The 11,733-nt window shown below is 42.1% G+C and overlaps 1 protein-coding gene across 1 annotated transcript; it reads right to left on the minus strand.

Annotated features, from left to right (window-relative positions):
• Positions 1-702: 702 nt before the first annotated feature.
• LOC147004781 (MBT domain-containing protein 1) lies at positions 703-4,763 on the minus strand. Its single transcript, XM_085838184.1, has one exon. The coding sequence runs from the start codon at positions 4,590-4,592 to the stop codon at positions 2,697-2,699; it is 1,896 nt and encodes a 631-aa protein (XP_085694310.1). The 5' UTR covers positions 4,593-4,763; the 3' UTR covers positions 703-2,696.
• Positions 4,764-11,733: the final 6,970 nt, after the last annotated feature.

An 11,733-nucleotide genomic window follows, 5' to 3' on the forward strand; every position in this document is an offset into this window, starting at 1 on the left:
TTAAAATATGAAAATCAAAGGAAGATACCCAGTTTAATCACAGTATTTTTAAAATCCCTCCCCAATATTAAAGGATCATTACCAAATATATAGCACCATAATACAAATATTGATGGGCGAGGGTATTCACATCACACAAAATTAATAATAAAAACAAACAAACACTGAAAACCCGTGTTAGTATCCGCAGAAGAAGAAGTTGATAACAGCTTTAGCTTTCCTCATACACTGCAAGGAAAAAGGTTAAAAAGATTAAACTATTAAAAGTTCCCAGGCTTCTAACAGGAAAACACAAACAAGTCCAAGGTCAGCAGTACACGTGGAACTGTGAAAGAGAACGGGCTACTGAGTTGTACGACGACAGGCATTATGGCTACGATGGAAGCCTCCTCTGGTTAACGGTCTGTGTTAGCAGCAGGAGTGAAGGTCTTAACAAAGAAGAGGGCTTCGGGTTCTGTTTGGACTCTAGCAAGTCCTTACCAACCCTTCACTATTAGAGAACATAAACACTTTGTGAATGTAGGCAGGGAATTCTAACGCCAAGCCTGGTTTTGGTGTAGAATTGGAAGCTTGTAAAACCTGGCTACAAGTGATTATTTCACAGAACTGATTACCAGGACTGGCTGCCTTGAAATCACATCCTTCCTGGCTCATAGTTAGTTCCCTGGAGAGCTCCTCCACCCAAGGTAGGAGAGCACCCCACCAACAGGCTTCTTGCCCTGGTACCATGGAAGCACAGTCCTGGGTTTCATGCTGAGCCTGAGAATAAAGACTGCTATGACCTTTGCTTTGGACCTCTTCTAGGCTTTAAGCTTCTGGGAAGATCCTTCCAAGTCAAAGATTTGGGAAGTGTGAGGATGTCACATTTACAGTAGGTCCCTCTCAGCACTGTTGTTTAAGATAAATATCCAGTAATTTTAAAGCTGAATTCACATATATTTGACACAAGAATCAACTTGCATTGATGTGATCTGCATTTAGCCCCCAGAGTCAGTATTAAAAAATGGTGACATGCGATTCCATACATTTTTACACTAAAAAGTAACACATTTTACTTCCAGTAGCTACTACAAAACCTTATGTTATTAACCCCTCTTGCATAGAATGAGGTAAACCTGTGCATATTACCAATGCTATTATTCCCAAAAGTAGAGCAATATTTTAGAAAATAAATTGCTGGTTTTTAATGTTCTATGCATTTAAAAGTCAAACAAAAATCTTACCTAAAATGTCTCCTGGGGTTTTCCATTAGCATTCTTTTTTCTTTCTTTCTTTCTTTTTTTTTTTTTTAAAGCATTCCATAGGCTGAAGGGCTGCAGAGGTTAATCATTTTGATTAATTTCTCATTAGCCCTGCCTATTTTCCAGAGGAAATGGGCAGTATTACCACTCTGAAGAGGCCAGGCTCAGACCCAGAAGCACTTCTAGAACAGATGCAATGAATTCCTGAGAGTTTAGTTTATGAACCTCACTGGTAAATGCTAGAGCTCTCTGATTCAGTCACAATTCGGTAGAAGGTTAGAAAACGCAGAGAGCAAACCTGTCACCAATTTACCCTTTCATTCTACTTCTTAAGGAAGCCGTATGAATTTTAAAATAGGGAATGTTTAAAATGGTCCAAATCAATTGTTACAATAAATTCTGACGACAATTAAAGACAATTCATAATGTGTGTGTGTGTGTATGGAATTTTAAGAAAAATTTCTTTCAAATCAGTTTCTAACAAATCCAGGACAGTTAAGAGTAGAGCTGGAATGATTCTGAAATCTACACTTATTTTGGTTAACAATTTTTTCATGTGATTCTTTTGGTAATAGAGGACAGTATCTGCTTTCAGGTGTGGCTACATCACTTGCTCTCTCACAGATAGAAGAAATGGCAGAGGTCTGATAAGAATATCCCTTTTATGGGATGTTTTCTAGCAAGGAAAACAGAATAAACTTAGGAAAATACTAATTTCCCCCAACCCTTTATGTAGACTGAGATCCTGTGTATTTTGTCAACCATTCCAGTTTAACACTTTAGTGTTAGACAATTTTAATCATCTTTACGTGAAGGAGAGCATATAAAAGTATCCAGAGTTCCCCTAGTTTCATATACAACTCCAAATAAATTTTAGCAGAATGAAAAAGTTTCTGTACAAACAGTTAAATGGGCTGCAATAAAACGTCAGCGAGCACAATTAATGACCCCTTCCGTGATCTACATGGTGATGAGCCCTCTGTGAGGGGTTCAGTTGCATATTTTCGCAGCAAAGGAAGCTGGAGATGTGACTGGCCTAACTCTAAAATCCAAAAAATCTCCCAACAGGTACCAAGAAGGTTCATTTGTAATGACAGTTCATTTGCATTTACAACTATATCCTTCTTAATCATTTCCTTCAATCCTGCTACCTAAACTTTTATCTTACCAAAAAAGTTATAATTTCAGTTCTTGTTAACAATGCACATAAATCCAAACTTGGAAAATATTACAAAATTCTTTCAAAAGCTTCAAATACAACACAAAAATTGTCCGTCTTTATAAATTGAAAAATTGCCCCCCCACCAAAATAGTTTCCCCCCCACCTGAAAAATCTGAAACTGAACTTTTTTCTGTGTTTAGCAAAATGTCCCAGTGGAATAGCCTGCTATACAGCTGGCTGATTCCAAATCAGTCCTGTAAACAGCCCCGTCTGCCCATGGTTTCTGAGTCGCCTCATGGCTCTTGTTTGATGTAGACGGTGGCAGAGCCATTGCTCTCCTGGTCAGATGCTCCGTGGAGGAAGCTATAGTCCTCCCCATCCAGCAGCTCCTCCTTCAGCTGTGACGTGGTCATTTTCTTATGTCCTTTGTATTGCTGAGACTTAGCCTTTTTCTTCTGTTTTGAAGAAGCTGACTGGCTTTCTCTTGATGACTGTGATGCTGGAGGCTGTAGTTGATATCCAGTTAACTGACACCACCCTACAGGATAGAGGTCAGGGGACTCACAGTCTACCCACTGATCATACTCTTCTTCCCAACCATCAAAATGTATCCTCAAGAGCCGGTGAATAATTCGAGTAACTGTGGCTACACATATTAACCGTGGCTCCATGAGATCTACAGCTTCTAATTTCATTCCTACACGGAATCCGTGGTTTGGAACATCCTTATTAAATAGTTTTACTGGTGCTGCAATGGAGCCGGTTTCCCTGAGGTAGTCAAACCATTTAAAAGGAAGTTTTGTGTAACCTCTGGGTGGAGTCAGTTCTATCATGTTAATTTCACAGAAACCCACAGGGAAAATAGAAGGAGAGGTTGCATGATAACAGAACCAGTCAGATCCATCTGCTGCTTCTGAGCCATCAATCCCAATCATCAGGAATCCATCAGCCAGCACCTTTCTAATGGTTGCAACACATATTGTAGAAAGATTTAATGGGTCTATAGCTTCCAATTTCATTCCTTCTTTGAACCATTCTCCACTCTGGTCTACTTCTTTTACCTTAGCAAATAAGTGTGGAGGTGTATCGAAATGTCCGTCCTGTTTCTTCGTAATATCTGATCTCTTGAATCGATGGCCTATGCTTCTTGACCATCCAATATGGTGGATTAAGGGGCTGTGCATGTGGCACCAGAAGTCGTCTGTTCTATCTTCACTCTCTTCATACACCAGCCGTAGTCGTCCTCCAATTACACTTTCCACCACTGCTACTCTTGTTCGACATAAATGCCTCTTGTCAACTACTTCTACTCTCATGCAAGGTTTGAAAGGATATTGCATACTCTCAGAAACCTTTTGTGAGAAATCAGGAGGAAGTGTTTTGGCACCAGTAAGTCTTTTTACTAGAAAAGCTTTCCAGTTTGTATATTTATGTTGAACAGTTCTAGGAGGAACGAGAGGTTTTCCACTAGCTGCACACCAACCAACTGGATGAATATCAGACCCACATATATTGCACCAGAAGTCCAGAGAAGAATCATTTTCAAATCCTTCATATCTCAAAAGGGCATTATAACCTGCTAATTTTATAATTCCAGCAATCCAGAAGACTTTGGTAGGTAGACTGCAGTCTGTATTGGGAACTTCTATCCTTACATTTTCCGAGATATCACCCCAGCAGGTCCCCATAGGTGCATGCTTAAAACAGGCCACTGGAGCTGCTATGAAGCTATTGCTGTTGATGTAGTTACCCCAGCTGAAGCCTTCCACAGAGATTGCAGAATTGCCTGCTTTTGTCTTTGCTTGATTTTGCAAGGTAGCTTGATACTGAGCATAGGCAGCTAATTTAGCAACTAAAGGTTGTTTTTGAAGGACTTTTGCTTTCTTTGTTGGAGGCTTACCCTGAAGTCTGGCCAGAATGCTTGCCTTCTTAGAGTTTGACGAGTAACTTCTTGAACAGGAAACACTGCAGAAACGTTTTGTTTTAGAGTAAAAAGCATCTCGCACACCGACCATCCCACACATCTCACAGGTAGCCATGCCAGATTTACCATCTGGGTATGTGTAGACCTGTCCATTATTTTTGATGATTGGGAGATTAGAAGGTAAAGGAGCAACTTCTTCTTCACTCTCCTCAGAGCTGGAGCTGCTACTTGTGTCCTCACTGCAGCTATCATAGCCGTCAAACATCCCGAACGAGTCTGCTTTTTCTTTTGGATTGTGAAGAATGTTCTGTCACTCGTCAGAAGCTGGACAGGGGCGGCTGCTTTGGGTGACTTCTAGTGTCTCTTCCGACTCAGATCCTTTGTGTTTTCCATCAGGGCCTCATGGGTAGGGGCCGTCCGTGCTCCCGGAGCCCGCGGCGCCCCCTCCCCCCCCCCCCCCGCGAGCAGGGGTCGGGTGCCTCTCCCCGGGACTGCGGCGACTACAGGGGGGGACCCCCGGCTGGGCCAGGGCAGGCGGCAGCAGTCTGGCTAGCCTTTTTCTATGCAGGTCTTTTATAAGTAGTAACAGGGGATGAATTCATATACACAAGGCCCTTGTGAGTACTCCCTGTTTAATTCAAGGTGAAATGTTTAACTGGGTGCATGTTTTCCTGCCATTTAGTTTTAAGGTTCTTTGTGTATTCTAGCCACCAACACTTTGACAGAATTAAACTTAGTAAAGGGTTTTCTGACATTGTGTATGCAATCTCTGCATCACAAGGATGTTCTCCTTCTCTTTGCTAGAGCTTTTCATTTCTGAGTTCTCATTGGTCAACTGATAATTTTACTGCCCACTCCACCAGGACCCAGTTGAGGAAGTCCTTTCCTCTGCTAGGATGGCGAGCCATATTGCCCACTTTCTCCTGTATTGGGTTCAGGGTATAGGGCCTTGTGCTGAGGTCCTTGATATATCTGGACTCAAGGCAAGCCCAGGATGCAAGGTGAGGAAGGGAGGGGTCTGAGCAGAGTGGTGTGTGTGAGCGGCATGGGCCTGTGTGTGATGGAGCAGCTTGTGAGTCCTTCCCGCTCTGCGCAGGTGGGCACATCCCCTGCAGGGCGAATTCAATCACCCAAGCGCTATGACATAGGGTAGAAAGATATCCAGCTACTATTCAGTGTGCCTTGCACCATTGGTGACCCTAAGAAATGACAGTTCAATGTTTGATACTTAGAGCCAGAGGGTGGACAGGGTAGAACAGGTCATTAGGTGTTTCTTGGAATTTTATGTGGTGTTTAGTTTTCATCAGTTACTGTTTATGAAATTACAAGTGTGGGAGCCTATTTTAAGAATTAGAGTGTTTCTGAAATCTTGAGACCTGTATAATTTAGAAATATTCCTTTAAAAGTGCCAGCTCATCCGGGGAGAAAATTGTATTAGGAGGACAAAAACAATGTATGGGTCAATGCACACTCACTGTGACATGTGACAACCTTCTGTGATATTAAACAGCTACTGCTGGTCACTTGGTACCATCAACTTCCAGAAAGAGACCTTGATGCTCTCTACAAATGGCATTTCTTGATTAGGGCCACACCTACCATACTAATCAAAAAGACACATGAGGAAAAGAAACTGAGAATCTATTTATTTCACATACAAGTCCTCAGGGAATAAAGATGCAATAACATGTTGGTGGAAGACAGCAGGTGTCTGCACGTGGCTCCTGGTCAAGGGTGGTACACCAGGGCTCCTGTGCCATCTTCAGAGAAAGGTAGAGTGGGACCACAAAGGGGCATCATGATTCATCCCTGACTGATTTTGTCCTCTTCTGAAGTGCTCTCTCCTCTTCTTAAACCATTTCTACCATGAGAAGGAAGAGGGATTTGCTCTGTATTATTTTCACGATTATAAATCAGAAACCACATCATGTGATATTAGTATCCCTCTATACATTTTATCAATAGAATTTATATTAATATTATCTTGCTCAGAAGACCCTGGTGTATCACTCTGTAATTTTGTGAGGAGCTGAAGACCTGGTACAGAGTGCAGGGGTTGCCTACAATGGGGAAGCCCCACTTGTGTGGCCCCTGCAGTGCAACATAGTTCCCGGACTGTGGACCAAACATCGCACACCTGGTTTCTGTCTCTACTGTAGAGCCCTCTGCAGATTCTTATCAGCACTTTCGGGCAGATCCAGCAGCATGGTCCTGAGAGTTAACATGACGGGTGTCCTTAACTGCATGGCTTCAGTAGGCACCTCCTAACAGCAGGAGGACTGGACTCTATGCTTTCCCCATGCCCACAGTGTCTGTTTAACCCAGTTTACATCAGCTTTCTGAGTGCCTGGCTCTGCCTGAGAACTAACCAATTGTTGTGTACTGAAATTGCTCCCACTGAGTCATCTCTCCAGCCCTGCACCTTTCTTAAAACCAAACTTACACATACATGTTTCTGGCCCTGTTTGTTCTTTGTTGTGTAGCCTCAAACTATTGTGTTGTCAAGGTACACTGAACATGGGTATATTTTTTTATGTATAGTTGTGGTCAATATTATAAAAATATCAAATTTTTGTGTTGAATTTACAGCTTACTACATAGAATCGTTTCCTAACATACATAATATTCTCCTTGGCTAAACCGTAACAGTCATTTCCTTTTTTTTTTCTTTTCTTTTCTTCTGTTTTCTTTTCTTTTTTCTACTTTTAGATTTTGTTTGTTTGTTCCTTTTTTTTTTTTTTTTTGTTTTTTATTTCCAGACTAGGTTTCTCTGTGTAGCCCCTGGAAGTCCTGGAACCCACTCTGTATGTAATTTCAGGATCCTGAAGATTCTCCACACTGATTTTCAGAGTGGTGACATCAGCTTGTAGCCACACCTCCAGTGCACAAGGGTTCCCTTTTCCCACAAAATTGCCAGAATTTGTGCTTCACAGGTTTCCTGAGTTTAACCATTCTGGATTGGGCAAGATGAATTTAAAAGTAGTTTTCATTTGAACTTCTCTACTTGCTAAGGTTGTGGAACACTTTAGAGATTTTTTTTTTTTACTTTAATCTTTTTAAAATTTATTTTGAGACCTCTGTTTTCAGATCCATACCCCTCTTTTTTTTTTTAAATTGGGTCATTTGTTATCTTGATTTTAGTGGTCTGAGAGATTTTACTTTATTTGAGTACACTGTAGCTGTCTTCAGACTCCCCAAAACACACACACAAGGTGGCATTGGACCCCAGTACAGATGGTTGTGAGCCACCATGTGGTGGCTGGGAATCAATACCTCTGCAAGAGCAGTCTATGCTCTTAGCCACTGAGCCATCTCTTCAGCATGACATTTTATTTTCTTTGACACCTGTGTATGTGGGAATGAATCCATGATCGCTCTTGTCACTATGTCTTATGGTTAGTGTATAGAAGGGCAACTGGGTTTTGTAACTTGGTTTTGTATCCTTCTACTTTTTTTTTTTTTAATATATGCCTGTATTTGGCTTGCAAGCATTTTTCCCTTTAATTCTCAACATCATGTAAAAAGTTCAGGCAATGCAGTTGAAATAGACATCTCCAAACCCAGGGCTGATGGAGCCGGGTGTCAGGTGGAGATACAAAGATCCCGGGAGTCATGGGATGTCCTGAGATATTCAGTGATAGAATTTGTTTCAAAACTCGGTAGGACTATTGAGAAGGGTGTTGTTTCCCTAATTTCTTTCTCAGCATGTTTATCCTTTCGGTACAGAAAGGCCATTGACTTGTTTGTGTTAATTTGGACACTTTGCCCCTTCTTAGAATTGGGAACAAAACACCCAGGGAAGGAGTTACAGAGACAAAGTTTGGACTGTGACGAAAGGATGGACCATCTAGAGACTGCCATATCTGGGAATCCATCCCATAATCAGCTTCCAAACGCTGACACCATTGCATACACTAGCAAGATTTTGCTGAAAGGACCCAGATAGAGCTGTCTCTTTTGAGACTATGCAAGGGCCTAGCAAACACAGAAGTGGATGCTCACAGTCAGCTATTGGATGGATCACAGGGCCCCCAATGGAGGAGCTAGAGAAAGTACCCAAGGAGCTAAAGGGGTCTGCAACCCTATAGGTGGAACAACAATATGAACTACCGAGAACCCCCCCCCTCCCCCGGAGCTCGTGTCTCTAGCTGCATATGAATCAGAAGATGGCCAAGTCAACCATCATTGGAAAGAGAGGCCCGTTGGTAATGCAAACTTTATATGCCTCAGTACAGGGGAACGACAGGGCCAAGAAGTGGGAGTGGGTGGGTGGGGGAGTGGAGGGGTAGTGTGGGGGGGACTTTTGGGATAGCATTGGAAATGTAAATGAAATAAACACCCAATAAGAAAAAGAACATTAAAAAAAAAACTCGGCATGGAGCTCAGCTTGTTTGCACATGCCTTTCATCCTAGCATGGGCACAGCAGAAGCAGTCAGATCTCTGTGAGTTTGAGGCCAGCATGGTCAACTGAGTTCCAGGATAGCCAGAGCTGTTACACAGACAAACTCTCAATTGAAAAACAAAACAAGCAGAGAGTGGGGCTGGGGGCACACGGTTTGAAGTGGTGCGGGTCAGAGCGGCGCTGCCTCCATCTGTGTGTGGGACCCTGGTTGCTGTGGAGAGGAGCTCCGGTGGCCGGCCCATGCAGGAAGGCCTGTGCTGGCTGCTCCACTCCGCGCCGCCTGCTGCCCTGCACCAGGAGGCTTGGGCCTGAGCTGCTCTGCTAGGGAAAGGAATGCTGGAGCGGCCCTGGGAGTTCCTAACCGCCCGCGCCGCACCATGGCGGTCTCCAGGCTTGATCTTCTTTTTATCTTACTGGATACTGGTACTACTCTTTATTCTTGTCTGCTCACTCTTAGTCCAGCCTGACCTGGAAATCACAGGGACCCTTTGCCTGGTCCTTTCTCATTGTGGGAACTCAGGAAGGGATTGCCAGTACTATGGAGGGTTGTTGTTGTTCTTGTTCTTTGATTCTTGTTTGTTGATTTGTTTGAATGTTTCTTTTCTGTCTGAAGTGCTTTTGATATTTTCTTTCCCAAGGCTTGTGAGATTATGGTTCAGTGGGTAAAAGTACTTGCCACCCAGCTGGAGAGGCAGAGTTTTGTCCCCAGTATCCACATCCACATGATAGACAAAGGACTCTACCTTCCATTAGGTGCCCTCTAAGCTCTACATGTTCACTAGGGCACAGGAGTGTGTGTGTGTGTGTGTGTGTGTGTGTGTGTGTATACACACCCCCAAAGACTAATTCCAATAAATGTAACATTTAATTCCCCTCAACCCTCTGTACATTGGAAGTCCTCTTATACTAATGGCACATTAGAACTCTTCATGTCCTCTCTGTCAATCCATCTTCTTTTGAGTTTATCCTTCTGTCCTGACAAAGGGCCTCCCTCAGCATTCCCGTGTGCATTTGCATTGCAACTATTGCTTTGTTTGGTTTTCTCTTGGTTTTTGAGGCAGGGTCTCATGCACCACCACAGAGAGTATTACCAGTATTTGCCTAAGGTTGTTGACACCTGTGTTGTGGCTTTTAATAATGCTTATTAGGGGCATGCATGGGTGTTCATGTGTATGAACAGTCCATTAATAATAAATAAAATTACATATAGAATTTGTTTAAATCTTCATACCCTCCAGATAAATGTCAAAGGAGTTGGGGCATGAGACCAACATTTTAAAGCAAATATTAAAGATGCTTCACATATTTTCTTTCATGTATAATGGTAAATACTGATCATCTATCATTTTACCCTCAGAAAACAACTGGCCAGATGGATGGGTGTGAATGAAGCCATAGTGAAGGTCAGTACACCAAAGAAAAACCTTTGCAGGACAGCCAGTTAACAACTTGCCTTATGTCTTGGCCGCATTCATCTTATCCATGAAACTGTTAACGTAAAACTGTTTCAGAGTGTTTTTCAAGATTGTTTTATTTTTACTATGTATATGTCTCTGTGTATAAAATATGTGGCCAAGTGCCAAAAAATCCAGAGTGGGGCACTTATTCCCTGAAGCTGGATTTACAAAAATCCTCAGGAGGACACTTATTCTCTGAAGCTGGCTTTAGAGGTCCTCTTGATGCACCCGGCTTAGACACTGGGAAACAAACTCTGATCCCTGTGCAGGAGCAGAAAGGACTCTTGACCTTCGAGCAGTCTCTGCTGTCTGCACCGAATTACTTTTCATCTTTAAGGTCTTTGTGAGTAGACATGGAATAAGGAAGCCTCACCATGCACAAAGGGCATATTTCAAAATGGAACATGACTTCCTAAACAAACAAAGAATAGCACTGAACTACTTTCATTTCTTAGACATATACCTATTACACATACATGTACTCTATAGATAAATTATAAATACAGATGTCTTAACTTATAAAATAGGTATTTAGTATATATAATTGCATTATGTATAGATATACAGACACACATATATAACTATGTGTAATTCATTGCAATGCTGGTGTTTAAAGGTAGAGTTACTCTGTGACATCATACGGAAGTTAGGGGCTCCACAATCATAACCGATTTGAAATGCTCAAAACCAAACATAAATTTTATCCTTGCAGAAGGAATATTAGTTAGGCCATAGCTCAAAGGCTGAACCCAGCAGTCATAAAGCTGGTGCAAAGGCTGGTGCATCGGCCTGAAAATGCTGCTTACAACCTACAATGTGAATTGCAGTAGAGAGGGAAACAAGGTGAGCCACTTTTGAATACTTTTCTCGGACTATTTTGCAGTGCTGATGTGGAAAGCAGGGTCTACAACATTCTAGGCCAGCGCCGAACACTGTGCCAGCCCCTTAGTCTCTCACAAAATTAGAAAGAAGTGTTAGCCACCAGGTTCAAGTAACACTGATATATGAACTTACATGCTATGGTTTTTTTTCAATTATGGTCCTAAATATCTGCTACTCTGAACCAATTCCTTTTTCTCACTCATTGTAGAGATGGTTTCAGAAGAGGCGAGAACAATACAGGTGGTATAAGAGGCTATAAGGTCTCAGAAGTTCTCCCCCTGCTTCTCAGAACATCTTTCCTGAAGACTGTGAAGGAACCCTGCAGTGCCACTCTAGCCCAGGCAACAGAGAGAGATGAATTGTTTTCTGCTCCTAACAATATGTTATTAAACTCTTATCTCTAAAGCACTTGTATTTAAATAACAATATGAATTTTCAATATGATTGTCCCATGTGCCTTTTGATTTAGTAAAATATATGTATAAGCTCTGTTTTTTCCATATTGTAACTTTTAAAATAGTTCCTGTTAAACAGGTTACCACTTAAACTTCAAGAACACAACTTTGTTTCCGTCCTAGTCATGGTAATTCTGAAACACTCTACCAACATCGATGTGCCAGCAGTATTCCAGCTGAAGGATGCTGCCCCTCACCATCAGGATCAT

Source organism: Mus caroli, unplaced genomic scaffold (assembly GCF_978045245.1).
Source record: "Mus caroli unplaced genomic scaffold, Mus_caroli_1 scaffold_5, whole genome shotgun sequence".
Lineage (NCBI taxonomy): Eukaryota > Metazoa > Chordata > Mammalia > Rodentia > Muridae > Mus > Mus caroli.